General features: G+C 39.1%; 1 protein-coding gene across 2 annotated transcripts in view; it reads left to right on the top strand.

Annotated features, from left to right (window-relative positions):
• The window catches only part of srgap3 (SLIT-ROBO Rho GTPase activating protein 3), a 119,296-nt gene that overhangs the window by 39,250 nt on the left and 59,664 nt on the right, over positions 1–20,382 (top strand). For both annotated transcript variants that reach the window (XM_083570729.1, XM_083570728.1), the window contains exon 3: positions 19,275–19,437. In XM_083570729.1, coding sequence (XP_083426855.1) covers positions 19,275–19,437 — 163 coding nt within the window. The remainder of the gene's footprint in view (positions 1–19,274; positions 19,438–20,382) is intronic.

Raw genomic sequence — 20,382 nt, 5'->3', positions numbered from 1 at the left:
GCGGAGCTCTCTGGAGGGACCTGGAGCTGGGCGGAGCTCTCTTGGAGGTCCTGGGGCGGAGCCGAGCTATCCGTGGGTGAGATGTCGCCTTGGAAGGGGCTCTGGGATGGGGCGTCGTCTGGAGAGGGACTCGGAGGAGTCACTTCGCCTTCTGTGACCGGAGGTGTCGGCGCGGCGCTCTCGTGACGACTCTGTGGCGGGAAAGCATGCTCCTGGAGACTCTGTGGCGGCGCGGCGCACTCGTGACGACTCTGTGGCGGGAAAGCATGCTCCTGGAGACTCTGTGGCGGCGCGGCGCTCTCGTGACGACTCTGTGGCGGGAAAGCATGCTCCTGGAGACTCTGTGGCGGCGCGGCGCTCTCGTGACGACTCTGTGGCGGGAAAGCATGCTCCTGGAGGCTCTGTGGCGGCGCGGCGCTCTCGTGACGACTCTGTGGCGGGAAAGCATGCTCCTGGAGACTCTGTGGCGGCGCGGCGCTCTCGTGACGACTCTGTGGCGGGAAAGCATGCTCCTGGAGACTCTGTGGCGGCGCGGCGCTCTCGTGACGACTCTGTGGCGGGAAAGCATGCTCCTGGAGACTCTGTGGCGGCGCGGCGCTCTCGTGACGACTCTGTGGCGGGAAAGCATGCTCCTGGAGACTCTGTGGCGGCGCGGCGCTCTCGTGACGACTCTGTGGCGGGAAAGCATGCTCCTGGAGACTCTGTGGCGGCGCGGCGCTCTCGTGACGACTCTGTGGCGGGAAAGCATGCTCCTGGAGACTCTGTGGCGGCGCGGCGCTCTCGTGAAGACTCTGTGGCGGCGCGGCGCTCTCGTGAAGACTCTGTGGCGGCGCGGCGCTCTCGTGAAGACTCTGTGGCGGCGCGGCGCTCTCGTGAAGACTCTGTGGCAGGAAAAAAAGCTCCAGTTTTTAGAAGAATGCATTTTGTAAGCAATTCTCTTTATGTAAGGTTCCCTTTATACATATCTCTAATAAATCTACCCTGTATCCCAAGCAACATGTGCAATGGATCACATTCTATATTGACAGGTAAAATGCTAATGATTTTTTTCTGTATTGTAATGCAATACCAATAGCATTGAGTGAGGATACCAACACTGGATTTACAGTTATGAAATGTTGGAGAGCATCATTTTTGCAAGCTGGATATATGAGCTCTTTACAGACTCCTTTATTGAATTGCCTGGGAACACATCTTGTTGATGCAAGAGGTCAGAATAGAATGGCCAGACTAGTTTAAACTGAGAAGACATGAATTCAATAAGCACCCTGTTGTGAGCAGAAAAGCGTTTTTCGAATGCACTACATGTTAAACCTTGACGCAGGTGGTCTACAAAACAGATCTCAACACGCTTTAATTCTATCTGTAAAGAGAAGGAAGCTGAGGCTATAGTGGGCACAGGCTCCCATAGGCTAGTTAACGATTGGCTTGCAGGGTTTTTCAACTTATTAAACAGTACACTTGAGGAGGTGGTGCAGCTGCCATAACCTTCATAAACTTCGTGGTTTGATCCTGAGCTCGGGTTTCTGTCGATACAGCGATTCACCCCGTCTTTACATAGATTTCCTCTGGGCTTACAGGTTTAGCTCTCACTGTTAAAAATAAATAAAAAAATAAATAAATAAATAAAGTTTTTAGTCAGTTTGTACAATTATTGAAAAGCATGTTATACAGATTAAATAACAGTTTTTAGAACAAAAAACAAAAATTGTGAAAATGTATCACATTATTGCTGAATAGGTGATAAGCTTACACCTTAGTTGTAATGCTTTGGGAGCATGCTTTTTTTTTGCTGCACATGTGGTTGATTTTGTAAGTAGATACTGTGGTGCATTTGCGTGCCAGTGGGTGTGTTTAGCATCTGTATGTGTAGGGGTTTCCTTTGCTGTTCACTTCAAAATATATTTTCTCCTCTGTTCTGTCGGTGCTATGTCCATTGTCTTTGCTGTTGTTGTCTGAACAGAAGTAGCTGCTGGAAATTTGTTGAGCTTTGCCACTGGATACAGATGTCCATCCACCTGCACACTACTAGGCAAGCTTGTAAGAAGCTGTAACATATTCACAAGCTGGATTTTATCTTCATGTCATTTTAGAAACAGAAATGGGACTGTTAAATGAACAGGCTCTCTTTCCTGTTTTCCTCACTGCCAAAGAAGTGCTTCATCAAAGCAGCTGGTTAAAAACCAAAAGACTGGAGCACTTCAGTTTGCATGTGAGCTGCTGCTTCTGCATATTTAATCAATAGGCAATTATTTGCTCAGTGGCATTCAGCCAGCACCGGAGTTTTACCCTGCAGCAGCTCATTCGGCTTTGTATGTAGGATCATGCTAATAAATTGCGAGCTCTTATCTGTGAATGAGGAGAATATGCACTGATTTAACATAAATTACAATGTTGCTGAATAAGTAAATTTTTTTGCAAAAATATGGCAAGCCAATTGACCAACCAAATAACTTTTGGTTATTTGATTGATGTAATATTCCACCTGCTGTTTATTTAGATTGATAAAGAGCAGGTTTGACTGACTCCTCGCTAGTTGTAATTGTATTTGTAATCAATTGTATCGCAATCGCGATGTCAGCTTGTGCGATACAATGAAATAAAAAAGTGCATGTGTGGACACATGCTTTCTGAGAACAGTCTCAGTAGCATTTAGGCAGTGCACGTGTGCCGTTTGTGGTCACATGACTTGTAGATGTGCAGCGTGGAGACCAGGTGTAGATGGATGCTAAGCAGACCGACTTTGAACCTGGTAGTATGTCCCTAGCTTAATTACCGATCTCTGTTGATTCACATTAACTAATCATTGATCATAGTGGTTTCCTGTCAATCAATTACTGATCATTGTTGTTTCCCTTCGACCAATCACTAATCACAATTGTTTTCCATTCGCCAATCACTGGTCTCCATTGTATCCTAATAACCAATCACTGATCACAATTGTTTACTATTAATCAATCATTCAATCAATTATTGTTTATTTCAGTCACTGATCACTGTTATTTCCTAAAAAACAATTATTGATTAGCATTTCCACTGCCTTTTTTGTTGTGCGAATTTCTATTTTATGGTGGCAAAAGTTCTATTCTATTCTACACTGTTTTGATAAGATCTCTAATCTATTCTATTCTATTCTATTCTAGTTCTATCTTATTCTATTCTTAAATATAATTCTGTGGTTCTGTAAGGAGCAGTATGCAGTTGGGTGTACATGTGCTGGGGAGTAAAGATTGTATAGATAAGAGAGTTGGTCAGTAAATCCAGCAGCTATGAGCACACGTGTGCTTAAAAGTATGATTTCTTCAGGCTGTGTGTGTGTGTGTGTGTGTGTGTGGTGTGTGTGTGTGTGTGAGAAAGAGAGAGAGAGAGAGAGAGACAGAGAGAGAGAGAGAGAGAGAGAGAGAGAGAGAGAGAGAGAGAGAGAGCCTACTGAGGCCCATTGCAATAGCAGCAGGCTTGTTGTGTGTAATTAAGGCCAGCTGTAAGAGAGTTGTATGCACCCTTAGCTCGCCTGTAGACCTGAACTCAACAACAAGGGAAACTTGGCCAGTCTCTACAGCCCTAAGCTTGAACCCTCAACAATTGTGCAGTTTTCATATTTCCAGTTTCCAGTCTGTCCTCCTTGTTTATTTGTGTCATTCTAGGTCTTTGTGTCTGATAAATTACTTACAGCAGTTTATTTGCACCTTCTGGTACTGCTTATGGCTGAACCGGAGTAAAGTATTACAGTATACAGATCTAACTGATGTTGTTTTTTCCTGGTTTGTCTAATACACAAACTTTATAGACTTCATGCCAAACAATAAATGGGGAATGAGAGTTCTGTTCCTTTGAGTCAGGCAGAAGGCATTTTCCTACTCTACTGTTCTCTTTTAACAGAGCAACATGTCTAAATCCTGAATGATATGTAGTGTTAAGAATCATTTGCTGTTAAAATTGTGCTGTGGAGGATTTAAGCTAGAAAAACTACAAGCTTTATAGCAGAACAATTTAATGCAAATATTTAAAACACGAATTTTATGACAATATTTGTTAGATTGTTTTTGGTTTATTTGTATGATTTAAATATGCATTTATTCTTAAGACACAATTTAAAACATTTTTATCCGATGGCATTATGTACTACTTAAATAAATTAAGCTGAAAACATCATATAATCAAAATGTTTCATCCAGCTGTAATTAGATAATAGTCTAATTAGATGAGCTGCTTTAATTGTGCCTGAAGTTGAAAAAAAAAACTTTCTTGGTGGACAGTGAGGTGAACTAGGTATACAGGCAGCACATTCCTGTGTAGCTGATTCCTACATGACAGAGAACAGGTTTCATTGAACTGTGAAGCCTTCACTGCTGCACCAACACACACACACACACACACACACACACACACACACACACACAAACACACAGAGAGAGAGGCAGTGACTCAGAGGGCAAGATGTACACAGGCATGAAGAAGGGAGAAATCGAAGCTTGCACAGACACACAATACATTGATGGCATTTGGGAGACGCCCTTATCCAGACCGACTTACAGTTATCAGTAATTTTAAGTAAGATGTGAGACCTGTTGGGCCTTGGCAGCTTGGTGGTTGCAGGGATTTGAACTTATGACATTCTAGGTCAACATCTTAACCACTGAACACCTGGGGTACTGTATAATAAACAATACAGTCCTTATGCAACTTAACATTAAAGGATTTAAAGGAATTTATGCATATTGTAGAACAAACCATAATAATGTAATGATAATCTTAAGACTATTGCAAGATATATAATATGATAAAAGATTACAGATGGGTTTATGGTGTTGTATGCTGAATGAACCCACAACATTTACGGCATTTGGCTGACACTTTTATCCACAGTGACTCACATTGGTCTCAATAATACAACCGGCAGTGGCAGCTTGATGGGGCTGGGATTTGAACTCATGACCTTCAGAGGCAAACTCTAATGCCTTTAAGACTAAGCTACACACCACCTCCTCAACTAATGCTAATGTTTGTTCTGTCTGTAAAACCTGTATCATATGAACCTATATCATGTGATGCAGTGGTATTATGGTATTATGGTATTGTCTTCATATTGCATCTTGCTGTCTATTTGCAGTGTGAGATTTCCTAAATTGCACTACATATTGTTTGGGGTTTATCTTGCGGCAGACTGTTGTCAATTTCTTCTAATATACTGCACCACACTGGTGGATAATGTTATCATTCTATTGTGTACATGTATATCGCTGGAATGACAGTAAAGTTTGCAACTCCACTGTTACTGCTGCACACAGTAATGAGCTACCTACAGTTCAGAAGTGCTGGGGGGCAGAGTGTGTGTGTGTGTGTGTGTGTGTGTGTGTGTGTGTGTGTGTGTGTGTGTGTGTGTGTGTGTGTGTGCGTGTGTGTTTGTGTGTGTGTGTTTGTGTTTGTGTGTGTTTTCATGTCATATTTTATTAGCGTGCTCACACAGGAAGGTTGAGCTCTTTATTAAACAATGGGAGTTTGCAATTATGCCTGTCTCTATGAAGAGCCCTAACCCAAGCTTGATAAGCTAGGAGAGTCCAGTATGACTATTTAACACAAGCAGGTACACGCATGAGTTATTCAAGCAGATAACTACATTCCAAAACATTTCAGAACTCAAAGCTAACAACAATTATTGAATATAAGCGCTTCAAAATATAAAAACCCCAATGCAAACAAGTTAAAATGTCACGTGTGAACTAATCTACAGTTTAGATTTAGAACACTGCGTTAGTGTTTTATCTGCTGTCCGAATTCAAATCACATCATCAGTGTTTAATCGGCAATATGAATTTGAATCACATCCGTGTTTCATCTACAATCTGACCCTAAATCAAAGAAGCAGCATTTAATCTGCACTCTGAATCGAAACCACACAGAAACATTGTTTGAACTATGGCACGCCTCTGCTAGCATCCTTTTCTTTTGTTTGTCACTGGCACAAGCCTTGGGTCTCCCAACTTCATACATACTGCCAGGCCTACAGAGCATGTGCCAAAATTGTTTTTAAAAGCAATATTGTGTGTGTGTGTTTGCTGGAGCAGACTGATTGTGCTGTGAACATCAGACCGAATATAATGTTATTTGGTAAATGTCCATCCTCTGCTCCATCATCTCATCTTTAAACCTGTCTGGACTAGACTCTGTGTCTACAGCTGGGAGCTATCAAACATTTCTGGCCTAATTTTCTCTGTGTGTGTGTGTGTGTGTGTGTGTGTGTGTGTGTGTGTGTGTGTGCGTGTGTGTGTGTGTGTGGGGGGGGGGGAGGGAAACTATGTAAGATAAGCAAACAACAGCCCTAGCGTTCCAAGCTAAGTTAAACGGCTGGACATTCAGTAACGTCATGTGTATGCGCTCATGTCACTGATTCGGCCTTTGTTTCCCTTCACTTTAAGCGGATAAGCTTGAGCAAGCTACACGAGACTGGATTAGCTGCCTTATGGCAAAGCTCTTTAAAACCCTCCGAATTGTTGGCGAAAGGACATGATTATATGATGGGATTGTCCTTTGGTGTGGTTTGCGGAAGACGCGTTTGATCCGGGTGCAGTCTAGCTGCTGGTGCATTTGAATGAAGTCAGGGGGAAATAAAGCTTGTCGTCAAGCATCCTTGTAGAATCGGATTAGACGTCTGTACATCTGTGCCTGTCTTCTCTGGGACAGGTGTATATTTGCATAATAATGTTCACATGAACATGCTTTATTTTTGTTTAAAACCAAGTCTGCATATTAACTACTTAACAGGAAAAGAGTATGATGTGAAAGAGTTCAATATAAAAAATTAATAGGCATATGATGTTGGGGCTGTATTTTATAACAATGTTACTCAGTAACAAGTAATCTATTTTCCCCTCCTTTTCCTTGATAGTTAAAGTTTAATAAAATAAAAATAAAGCACTGTTAAATTTCACATTTTAAACGATAGTGTTGATTCCATTCTTAAAATTTGACATCTCTGACATTTGTTGTAGCTTATGCTCTTGTCCATGCACTTGTTTGAATACGTTATTTTTTCCACAGCGTTCCCAGTGGCCTATAAGACTTACTTCTATATAATTGGATTTAGAAAGTATGTAATTTGTTGTAATAATGCAAGTTTCTTTGAGAGGATTTATTATTTAATTTCTTTAGCACTTTTGAAAGGAGTCTCCAGTGACAGAGCTTTTTCGCCATCTTCAAGATGGACAGATTTAAGGTTTTTCGGTAACACGCAAAGTTGTGTTGTTTGTCTTACTAACTTCCTGAAAGAGAAAAAATGAAGTGGCTGCTGAGGCAGTGACTGATTATAGCAAAGATAAGGATATTAGATGATTCGAAGTATAAATGTAAAAGACATTCGGCATGCTGTTGTTGAATATAGCATTGATCGTTTTCCTGTAACAGCACATCCCATCTATGATTTATTTCATTACTTGTAAGATGTGTTGTGTGTGTGTGTGTGTGTGTGTGTGTGTGTGTGTGTGTGTGTGTGTGTGTGTGTGTGAATGTGAGTATAAGGCAGACAGATGCTGGATTATTGCTCTGTTTGTTTCAGCAGTAAGGCATGTCCCTAAGCAGATTCATCTGCCTGTTCTCCTCCATTCTGAAGACACCTGACTCAAATTACACACACACACACACACACACACACACACACACACACACACACACACACACACACACACACACACACATGCACACACACATTAGGGGTGTTAAACCGTGTGCTCTGGTGGTCATCATATTCCCATAAGCTGCTGGTCTGCACTATAATGGCTGTCAGCTTAAGGAAGCAGTAGTTGGGTGTATGTTACGTTCCCCTATTAAAGTCTAAGATATATTGTAGTAACATGTGGTGTGTGTTGATGGTGACTGGAAGAAAGGACATGAACAAGACCCAATAATACCGTTTACTCTGTTTCATTTCACACATGTATCATTTGTATATAACCTGCCATACAGTACGTTACGTATGCGCAACAGGCTAACAGCAGAGGTGAACATTGGTGAGAGGCGAGGAATATAAAAAAGATAGTTTGTCAAACTTCTACCTAGCATTTAAACAAACAAAGGTCTCACATACCAACAGTTTTCACACCACAGTGCAACAACCACAACACTTCTCTTGTTTCCCCAACCCGCTTCTGCAATGGTGCTTAAATACTGGAAGCCCTGCCTTTCTTAGAAAATCAATTTCCTATGACCGAGCCAATGAGTGGAAACGGCACCTGTAATTAGGAAATAAAAGATGGGAGGAAAGAGAGCACTCATACTCATACATGTGATCCCCTGGCTTAAGTGGGTATGTGTGCTTGTGTCTGTGTGCATACATGTGTGCTCATATGTGTGAAGGAACAACATCTGTCTAACATCTGTGCATTAGTATGGGGGACACTTGAGGAAATCACCTGACCTGTTCAAATAAGCAGTTCCACCAGAGTTTAATAATTCTAAACCAGGACAGGTCTGGGCTAAAAACAGATAATTGCTGTCCTTTGTTTTACTGTGCAAAATTAGATTAACAACAATAGAGGAATTCTGGGAATTTTAAACTGGAACATGTATTACTTATTATTCTGTCTGGCTGAATTGTCAGACACCAGTGACAGGTACATGAATAGTGATCGATATATACATAAAAAATGTTTAATTTCTTGATTAACAATTAAGATTGTATATAAAATAGTCAATGGCCTATAAAACAAACATGACTTTATGTACTTTTATCCTTTAATTAAATTAAACCTTTTTTTTTTTTTTTTTTTTTTTTGCAAAAATTCCAATTCTAATAAAACATATTTCTTTTTATTTATTTACCTATAGTGATATTTTCACATCATTTATATTTAGCTAGGCTTTACATGCAGTATATGGACAAAAGTACTGGAGCACCTGACTTTCCAGCCATATGTAGTTCTTCCCCAAATGTTACCACAAAGTACACAATTATAAAGGATGAGTGGAAGATCTTAAGTAGCAGGGTACAGAGCTCTGACCTCAGAACTAAAAACACCATTGGGATGAATTGGAATGCTGGCTGCACCCCGGGCCTCCTCACCCTATATCATTACCTGACTTTACGAACACCCTTGTGGCTAAATGTGCACAAATCTCCACAAACACATTTTAAAATCTAGAGGAATTACTACCCAGAAGAGTGGAGGTTATTATAACAGCAAACGAGGGCTACATGTGGAATAGGATGTTTAAAAGCCTGAGCATATTTTATGGTCTGGTGTATTTAGACAAATCCTTGTGAAATACTTTTTTTTAGAAATCTTGGTTTTTCTAACTTAATATATAAAAAAAATTTTCAAACTTGTAATTATACACTTTCAAAAGTTTTAGAAAAAATAATAAAATGTTAAGAATGTCTTTTCTTTTCACTACATCAAGTAAAATAGGAAAAAAAAAGTGAAATTATGTTTTACATGTAGTTCATGTGTCTTTCTGCACATAAACTATTCACGTTTCCAATTGTTCTTTGGTTGAATTTAGTGAAATTAGTGATTAGTGTTTAAGAACATTAACTTTGACTTCCTGTTTCGAAAGAAAATATGTCTACATATAGAAAATAACTCTTTAGCTGCTTTTAAGCTGTTTTGTGTATCTTTGAGTTGATATTTTGGGGGGAAAAATTATTTTCACATGTACACATGTTTTAGATGGAAGTACATGTGGAATGTATATGTGTCTAGAGATCTGGTTTGTTCTGCAGTACATCTGTTCATGTATTTTACTATGGAACCAAGTGTTGTGTATATCTAAATGTGCCTGATGGTGTTTGGGGAAATGGGTCATATATTTATAATTATCATCAGAAAGTTGATTAAGCATCTGAACGCACTCATATATACAGAATTATGCAGCAAATTGGACATTCCAAATCAATCCTATCCAATAAAAAAAAAGAATACAAAACATGATATAATTAAGGTCAGTGTACAGCATAATGTACATTATGTAGACAACTGTAGGTGGACACTTGACTATAAAAACCAGAAACAGGAATATTAAGAATGATCTTTTTAACTTATCCTGTTCTAATAGCTTCCACTTTTCTTAGAAGTTTTTTCACTAGATTTTGGAGAGTGGCTGTGGGGATTTATGCTCATTCAGCCACAAGACCATTAGTGAAGTCAGGTACTGATGTTGGGTGTGGAGGCCTGGGGTGCAGTCCGCATTCCTGCTCATCTAAAAGTCAGAGCTCATCGTATTTTAGTTTATCGCAAATGTTTTCAGTTAGGTTGAGGTCAAGGATCCAGCCATGGTAAACCACTGTTTGATCAAGTTTGCTGTGTGTACAAGAGCATTGTCATACTGGAACAGGTTTGGGCCCCTTCCAGTTCCAGTAAAGAAAATTGTATTATTACAGCATACTTAGACATATAATATTATATACTTTACTATACCTATACTGTTGTGCACTTCCAAAGCTTAAGCAACAGTTTGGAAAGATTGATACAATATACAGTGGTACCTTGACATACGAGTTTAATTCGTTCAGTAACCTTGCTCGTATGTCAAATTGCTCGTATTTCAAAGCAAATTTCCCCATTGAAATTAATTGAAATGCCATTAATCCGTTCCAGCCCCCAAAATGCCACCCCAGTTGTTTTTATGTGTTTTTGAATGAGAAAAATTTATTTATAAATTACAAATATTGTATAAAAACATAATAAAAGAGAATGTAAAGATATAATAAGGTTTTATTCAGTATATTTTCCTTGGAGATGAGACGACTTGAGCTAACGAAAACGCTGGTGGGGTGTGAGAGTGTGCGGAGGGGGGGGGTGGTGTTAGACGCGATAAGCAGAGGCGGAGCGTTTTTTTTTACTATCACTCCTGCACACTACGTATCCCTAAACTTTAAACATTTTTACTTTTTCTTCTTTGCTTATCTTAATTTTCGTCACAATCTTCGCTTTCTGGCTTCGATTCGCCATCTAGCAGCGGTGTCTCGAGCTCGTATCTCAAGTTTTTGCTCGCGTATCAAAGCAAAAAATCGACCGAGTGACCGCTCGTATCCCACTCGTATGTTAGGGCACTCTTATGTCGAGGTACCACTGTATTAGTATATATAGTATAGTGTGTATACAATTGTTAATGTTTGGAGTATTCTCAGATTTACCAATACTTTTTTCTGCTTTGCCTCACTTCTTATCCGTACATTATTCACTAAGGGAAATATTCTCCATCGAACTCTAAATTTTTCCCTCCACTGGAGTATCGTGTGTATCACATTCTCGAAATGTAGAAGGAGTTAAAGTGAGAAGTGGGAAGTAGACAGAGAATGTCACTGCACAATACTAAAAAAAAGAAAAAACTCTTTTGATTTGAGGTTTAGCCTGAGGCTCAGAACTGAGAGTGACCTAGTTCTGAACTGAACTACACGTTCACAGGAAAGAAAAAAATCTCATCTTGTGCTTATTTGTGATAACTTCCGATACAAACCTTTGTTGCTTAAGCTTTAGAGTTTTGTGTTCAGTTATGACTTATCTGTAGTGTGTGTGTGTGTGTGTGTGTGTGTGTGTGTGTGTGTGTGTGTGTGTGTGTGTGTGTGTGTGTGAGTGACTGACATATATCTTTCACATCAGTATACAGTGGGTACGGAAAGTATTCAGACCCCCTTAAATTTTTCACTCTTTGTTATATTGCAGCCATTTGCTAAAATCATTTAAGTTCATTTCTTTTCCTCATGAATGTACACATAGCACCCCATACTGACAGAAAAACACAGAATTGTTGACCTTTTTGCAGATTTATTAAAAAAGAAAAACTGAAATATCACATGGTCCTAAGTATTCAGACCCTTTGCTGTGACACTCATATATTTAACTCAGGTGCTCTCCATTTCTTCTGATCATCCTTGAGATGGTTCTACACCTTCATTTGAGTCCAGAAATTTTTGATTATACTGATTGGACTTGATTAGGAAAGCCACACACCTGTTTATATAAGACCTTACAGATCACAATGCATGTCAGAGCAAATGAGAATCATTAAGGTCAAAGGAACTGCCTGAAGAGCTCAGAGACAGAATTGTGGCAAGGCACAGATCTGGCCATGGTTCCAAAAAATTTTTTGCTGCACTTAAGGTTCCTAAGAGCACAGTGGCCTCCATAATCCTCAAATGGAAGACGTTTGGGACGACCAGAACCATTCCTAGAGCTGGCCGACCGGCCAAACTGAGCTATCGGGGGAGAAGAGCCTTGGTGAGAGAGGTAAAGAAGAACCCAAAGATCACTGTGGCTGAGCTCCAGAGATGCAGTCGGGAGATGGGAGAAAGTTGTAGAAAGTCAACTATCACTGCAGCCCTTCACCAGTGGGGCTTTATAGCAGAGTGGCCCGACGGAAGCCTCTCCTCAGTGCAGGACACATGAAAACCCGCATGGAGTTCTCCAAGATGGTGAGAAATAAGATTCTCTGGTCTGATGAGACCAAGATAGAACTTTTTGGCCTTAATTCTAAGCGGTATGTGTGGAGAAAACCAGGCACTGCTCATCACCTGTCCAGTACAGTCTCAACAATGAAGCATGGTGGTGGCAGCATCATGCTGTGGGGGTGTTTTTCAGCTGCAGGGACAGGACGACTGGTTGCAATCAAGGGAAAGATGAATGCGGCCAAGCACAGGGATATCCTGGACAAAAACCTTCTCCAGAGTGCTTTGGACCTCAGACTGGGCTGAAGGTTTACCTTCCAACAAGACAATGACCCTAAGCACACAGCTAAAATAACGATGGAGTGGCTTCACAACAACTCTGTGACTGTTCTTGAATGGCCCAGCCAGAGCAATGACTTAAACCCAATTGAGCATCCCTGGAGAGACCTAAAAATAGCTGTCCACCAACGTTTACCGTCCAACCTGACAGAACTGGAGAGGATCTGCAAGGAGGAATGGCAGAGGATCCCTGAATCCAGGTGTGAAAAACTTGTTGCATCCTTCCCAAAAAGACTCCTGGCTGTATTAGATCAAAAGGGGGCTTCTACTAAATACTGAGCAAAGGGTCTGAATACTTAGGACCATGTGATATTTTAGTTTTTCTTTTTTAATAAATCTGCAACAGTGTCAACAATTCTGTGTTTTTCTGTCAATATAGGGTGCTGTGTGTACATTCATGAGGAAAAGAAATGAACCTAAATGATTTTAGCAAATGGCTGCAAGATAAAAAGAGTGAAAAATTTAAGGGGGTCTGAATACTTTCCGTACCCACTGTATATTTGCTAATTATCATGGAATTTATCATTTATAGCATTGCCCCTATAAAGTTAAGTATCCTAGAGAAAATTATTGTTTAGAGATTAGAATTTTAGGGAAGCATTTCCTTAACCAGCATTTACATGTCAATAAAATACAAATTAAAAAACTTAAACTATCCAGTGACAGGTTCACTATGGCTAAAAATATGTGAGCAGTACCTGACTAAACTAATGGTCTTGTGGCTGAATGAGCATAAATCCCCACAGCCACACTCCAAACTCTAGTGAAAAAAACTTCCAAGAAAAGTGGAACCTATTAGAACAGGATAAGTTAAAAAGATCATTCTTAATATTCCTGTTTCTGGTTTTTATAGTCAAGTGTCCACCAATTTGCCGCATCACATCCATATGTGGGCCTTAAACTGGTGTCAGACAAGATTGAACATATAGGAAATGTAAGTATTAAGTGAACAATCTAAACCATATATGATGCTTTGCTTTTTTTTTTATAGTTTGTAATGTTAAATACATAGAAACTTGAAGTTACATTCATCTTACAGCTAATTGTATGGCCAGAATTATGTGGACACCTGACTTCAACATCCAAATCTGGACCTTATAAACACACAAATTACCTAGAATGTATTTGGATGCTGTAACTTTAAGATTTTCCTTCACTGCATTTAGGCCCAGAAGAGATTAAAGGCCTGAACCTGTTTCAGTCAATACCCCTGTACACAAAGCAAGGTCTATGAGCACATGGTTTGCCATGTTTGGATTGGAAGAATACAAGTGGTCTGGAATGAACTTGAACGTCGACTTTGCACTTGCACTTCTCGCTCACCATTCGTGTCTGATCTCTATAATGCTCTTGTGATTGAAAGAGCACAAAACCAGATAGATACACTTCAGTATCAAGTGAAAAGCCCTAACTGGACTTGAGGCTATTAAAGAAGTAAAGAGTGATCAAATATATTTGGTTTTGAAAATGGGATGTTAAGCACATGGATGTAACTTTCAGGTTGCAAGGGTCTACCCATATGGTGTACATACAGCGTTGTAGTTCTGGAGGTACGGACGGAAAGACAGACATACAGTCAGACAGACAGACAGTACAGCTACACAGCAACAAAATGCAGTTTAGCATCCACCAGAAGTGCAAATAGAAGCAATTGTGCCAATTGACACGTGCAGGTAAATATGTAAGTGTATGTACAGCATGTATTTTATATATGTGTATTTTATATATATGTGTGTGTGTGTGTGTGTGTGTGTGTGTGTGTGTGTGTGTGTGTGTGTGCGTGTGTGCGTGTGTGTGTGTGTGTGTGTGTGTGCAGCAGATAAATATAAAGGTTATAGCAGTAAAAAAAATCTACAGACACTGTTAAAAAGTTGACAAGGCTAAGGCTTCAAAAAATGTATATGTATACGTATATGTGATATATTAGACAGGATGTACAGTATGTAACGTGTATATATAGATACATATACATATAAATAATAGATTAGTGCAAGGCACAATATGTGTAAAAAAAGAGGGGTATACATTTACAACTGTAATTTACATTGTATGTACACAGTAATTATACAGTGTTCTAACACTGTAGTTTAGAGTTCAGTAGGGTGATGGTGGATGGATAAAAGCTGGCTGGCCCTTAACCTGCTGTTTCTGGTGCATGTGTTCTTGTATCTCTTTCTTGAGGGAAGTAGGTTAAACAGCTTATGACTGGCATGTGAGGAGTCCTTGATGATGTTGTGAGCTCTGCGCAGACATCTGCTGTGGTGAAGGTGCTTTGTGGCAGGAAGTTTTAATCACCCTTTGCAGGGCTTTTGGTTCACACACAGTGGAGTCTCTGTACCATACAGTGATGGAGTTGGTCAGGATAAAAACTCGTTAGAATTTCTGGGGACAGATGAGCTTTTCTAAGACTCTTCAAGAAGTACAGCCGCTGTTGTGCCTTCCTAACCAGAGCTGAGGTGTATTGGTGCCAGGACAGATCATCAGAGATGTGAACTGCCAAGAACTTAAAGCTGGAGACCCTCTCTACCGCAGTTCCATTGATGTAGACTGGGGATTGTCACTCGCTGTTAGATTTATAAAAGTCCACAATGAGCTCTTTAATCTTCATGGCGTTGAGGGTCAGGTTGTTGGTGGCACACCACACTGTCAGGCTTCAAATCTCTTCCCTGTAAGCCGATTGGACCATGGTGGTGTCATCTGCAAACTTGATGGAGTTATGCATTTTTCTATACAGTATATAAAAATTTATTTTACATTACATCTTTTTATCCAAGTGTATTTGTCAGCATAATGATGTATTTCCTTTTGAAACTTTCCAGAAATGCATTGCAGTCTTCAGAAGAAACATTCTTGTTCTAGTTCATAGAAAATAAGTTTGAACAAATTGAAAAATAGCACATGTCATGTTTTTCTTTATTGTATATTTTATTAATGTGCATTCAAATGTTTGGTAAAGAAAAAGACTTTTTGTCTCTATGTAAAGACAGATAGTGATTCAGTTTTTCAGACAGCAAGTGCCAAGTGTCTTGATGCTTGACGTCTTGTCTTTCTTGTACCACAATGGCAAGTCTAGTTGCACCACAAGCTTCACCATTATAAATCTGATCGCCATGGCTACAGGAAGCCAAAAGCAGGAATGCAGCCATAGTGTGATGTAGAGAGATTTATAATTAAGCCATGCAGTTTCAGTCTGAAATAGCTGGAGCAGTCACTGCTTATTGTGCATTTATGTATTGAATAAACTACATTTATAGAGCAGAATGAAAATGTCCTGCTTGTTTTAGTGTTTTTTTGTTTTGGGTTTTTGTATACTGGATTATAAAACATGACATCCAGTCACATGGAGCATTCAGCAGCCTGATTGGCTGCTGTCCTTCAATGATTCTTTCTCATTTGCTAGTTTAGAATATCTCAATTAGTTTTTTCCCCATTCTTATTGCCAGTTACACACCACTCTCACTCACACAATCATCTGCATATGATTTTTTTTCTTGCATCTATAGTGCATGAATAAAAGGTGAGATACAAGCCATGTAAGTTTTCCAAATTGTAACTCTGTTTACTTGCTCAATTTACACCACATCATATTTGTTCCAGCAGTAAAAATGTAATTTATATAAGCTAATGGGAATAAAAAGATAAAGATACTAGTTTCATATCATTCGGAGAGGAGGAACGAAATCTTTTACACGTTGTCTGTTTATCGGCACATGAGTAATGCTGTGTAGGCTGGCTGTTGTCTGCTCTCTTTTGTTGCTACGTTTTGACTCTTTATTATCCATTATGATTGGGAGGAAATCTTCTGCACATCAGATAAATGCACCTGACTCTATTGTCTGCCTCTGAGACACTCCTATGTATTATGCTGTACTTAACGCTGGCTTGTAACAGAAAAAAACATAACACCATTGTGTATTTTTGGTATATTTTTTTCGAAGCACTGACATACGCGTAACATAGCATGGAGTGGCAAAAATGTGTTTGACGTTAATTAGAGGTGTTGTTTAAGAAGCGAGTATATGCAGTGCAACACTGATTTTTCATAATTACATATAGTTAATGTTAACTTACAGATAAAATTTTTTTTTTTTTTTTCTGTCTGACTGACATCAATTAGAATTCTGCTTGCCCAAAGTCAGGATTTTAGTGGCTGTATCACAGATCGCTTCGAATGCAGCAATCCAAAATACACTTTATTCAAAATTCATTAAACCATGGAAGGGGTTAAGTGTGCAGACGTCAGGCTAATAGTGAAATCGAAAGGCAATGAAGAGAAGACATGCAGAATGTCAATCATGAATATAGACAGAGTGACACAGAGTTAACAAGCGTTGCACTGCAGTCATGTGTAAAAGGTTGTATTTATAGTTGAGGATTTTTCATGGATCTTGCACACATAAATATATATATTCAAATATCAGATTTAACTACAGACTTGCTTTAACTATGGCGTGTCTCAGTTATGCAGGATTTTGACCTTTAACTTAAAGGCATTTATGGCATAAGTGAGAAGCAATATTAACTCCAGGGACACTTTCTGAGCATGTAATAGCAGCCACAATGTCACACTGAATAATTTTTTTGGGGGGTTGTAAATATGCAAGGCAAAAAAATAAACCAGTAGAGTCCTAATCAATGGAATAATAAAATAGATAAAAATGACATATTTAGGGTATAATTCTGTCCTTGATTTTAATTAACATTTGTCTGATTTTTGAATGTCAATGTGTCATATAGCTGTCTTTAGTGTGTTTTTTTTTTTTTTTTTTGCAGATATTTGAGAAGACATAATTTGAAATATATGTATATATAATATATATATCTTCTTCTTTTTCTCTTCTCCTTCTTCTTCTTCTTCTTCTTCTTCTCCTTTAAGCTTCTCCCATTAGGGGTCACCACAGCAGATCATCCGTCTCCATACCCCCCGTCCTCTACATATATATATATATATATATATATATATATATATATATATATATATATATATATATATATATATATATATATATATTATATATATAAAAAATATATTATATCTGATCTTAACTCATTATCTTCCCAGACTATCCTGTAAAGTGTTAAATTTAGACTTAAACTTAAATTCGGTCTGTGTTTGAACCTCTATTCTTATGATGATAATGTGTTCACCTGTTCTTTGTCTCACTTGACTGTCCTGCTGTTTCTGTTTCTCCTGTTTGAAGTCTTTTTGCATTATTGATCTTGTTTAGCTTTTTGCAATGCAAGGTCAAAATCCTTGTTTTTATATTTTTAGGTTTAACTATAGCTTATCCTCATATTATGTGCTCTGCCTGCTAAACTATAGACATTTTCACACTAAGGTCCTGTCACATATACCTACGTTATAATAACTGGTGGCTGGTTTGTTGATTAAAGGACAGAATATCTGTCATCATATAATGGAACTCTTAAATTTTTTTTTTATTTATTTAAATATTATAGCCCAGAAGAAAGAAAAACTTTTGCTACTCTCAAAAGGGGGTGATGCTACAGATTTCTCTGTGGTCTTACTATGCAATGTAATTTCTTCTCCTGCTCACCTTATCTAAAACCTCATCCAGTTATCTCCTCTCATCCAAGCTTTTTTCCCCTTCATCCTCAGGCTTGTTGATTGATTAGGGAAGGAGATAGGGTTGAGATGGAGGATGGGAACAGGAGGTGGGGGCCTGGGGGTGTTGGTGATGGTGAAGGTTAGTGAAAGCTTAAGCCACGAAAGCAGATTAGGATCATACCAGGACACTTTTACTCTTTCTCTGGTTCAGGGTCATTATAATTACCAGCATTAAGGTATTAGGTGATCGATGAGCTGCCGGACATCATGTTTGCATGCAAATGCGTGTTCTCGAGTGTGTTGTGTGACATAGGTATTCAAGGACGCTGAGAAATGTCATCTTCAGCCTTTGTTTCTGCTGTAAGAAAATAATAGCAGTCTATAAGAGACCTTTTAAAAAAAAAAATGGGACCAGGCATAGAGACCATGATCTGGCCAAACAAAGTTAATTAAAAGCGACTGCTTGTTCCGTTCTCTGACTGCTCGAGACAATAAACAGATTCCTGAGCTGCACATACAGATTGCGTATCGCTTCGTAGGGTCGTTGTTGTTTTGACAGTTTTTGACTTTAATTAGCCCAGATAATCACATAAAGGTGTAACAGATTCTTTCCACACTGTAAAAACATAATATACTGACTAGAGCACTAACTACAATAGCCCCTAGCAAATCACCAATTGTTTTATTAATGGTCCCATGCATGTATAATCACAATTAAATTATTTTTTTGCCCATTATGTTTTACTTTTGAAAAGGCAAACTAACTATGTTTATTTTAGTGTGCCCTGGGGGAGCTAGCTGTGTGAGTGATTTTTTTTTTATGTTTGTTTAAGTCAATAAAAGGAACAATGATTTAAATCGTTATTTTTTGTCTAACATTACTGTCTGAACCTCAATATTTCAGGCAGTCTGTGATACTAGAGCTAGCTTTCATCCCATGGCCATATTAACTTTCCTGAGCTTTCTCTCTCTGTTTTTCTTGTTTAGGAAAGACCAGCACCTCCTGTCTTCAGTGAACTGCTGGTACCTGGTTTTAAACCAAACTCGCCGAGAAAGCCGAGACCACGCCACACTCAACGACATCTACATCAACAACGTTATTGTCCGTCTGGCGCAGATCAGCGAGGATGTCATTCGCCTATTTAAAAAGGTCTGTGTCTACCAGCCTCCTCTGTAATGTAAAGGGAAAGGAATGTGGTTTCAATCTGTAGTGCCTGTGGAACATCCATCATAATGCAGACGCTTATGAAACATTAATGCTTTCTATAGTGAAAATTAGCGTCTGTAAAATGTCATCATTAGATAAATCAATCCCACAATGCAACGGGGTATGGTGTTGATTCATAAGAAGACCTAATAATAAAATGGTTAATGAAATAAAAGAAGTATAACAGTAGTCATTTATATCAAGGTTTTATTAAACAATACAAATGGGACTTTGAAAAGACTACCTTTAAAACTTTGAGAGATAGGGTTTGGCAGCTAGAGGGGGAAAAACAGCTGGAAAACTGCTGCATCTACTTAATTTAGCTTTGCAGACTGTATTAGAACAGCAGACTCCTTACCTATGGCATTTGAAATCTTCGTTCTATTAACAGGCAAGTGCTAACAAAGTACCACTTATAATATTATCTAATTATTTACTATTGTTCATGATGCAGTTGCTTTAGAACAAGCTCTAGCATTTGGCCAACTTAAGCAGCAGAAGCAGTCACATTCAAAAATGTTCAGTGCATTAATGAAGGACAGCACACACATGGTTTATAACTCGATAGCTCAGGGCTCTCTATATGAAATGGTGTCAGCACATAACTCAGATTCCTGAGGTCTAAAGCAAACAGCAGCCGCATGTTTACACCTGGCTGCACTTCCCCTAGGTGTGTGCACTCGGTCTCAGTTAACATTCACAAGAGAAGATGGAAGTGGAGAGCATGAATAAGCCAATGTAGAGCAGCGAAAGAGCCCAAGGGGTTAGTGGCAGCTTGTGTTGGTCAGAAATCTGACTTAGTCCTTAAACAGACTGAAAATATAAATGAAAGCAGTAAACTGGTGCACCTCAGTGTGAGCCTACTGTAATAAGCATTTTTCTGTACTC

This window comes from Silurus aristotelis, assembly GCF_946808225.1.
Source record: "Silurus aristotelis genome assembly, chromosome: 2".
Classification (NCBI taxonomy): Eukaryota; Metazoa; Chordata; class Actinopteri; order Siluriformes; family Siluridae; genus Silurus; species Silurus aristotelis.
Note: the sequence above shows the minus strand (reverse complement) of the source record. Positions and strands in the feature narration are given on the sequence as shown.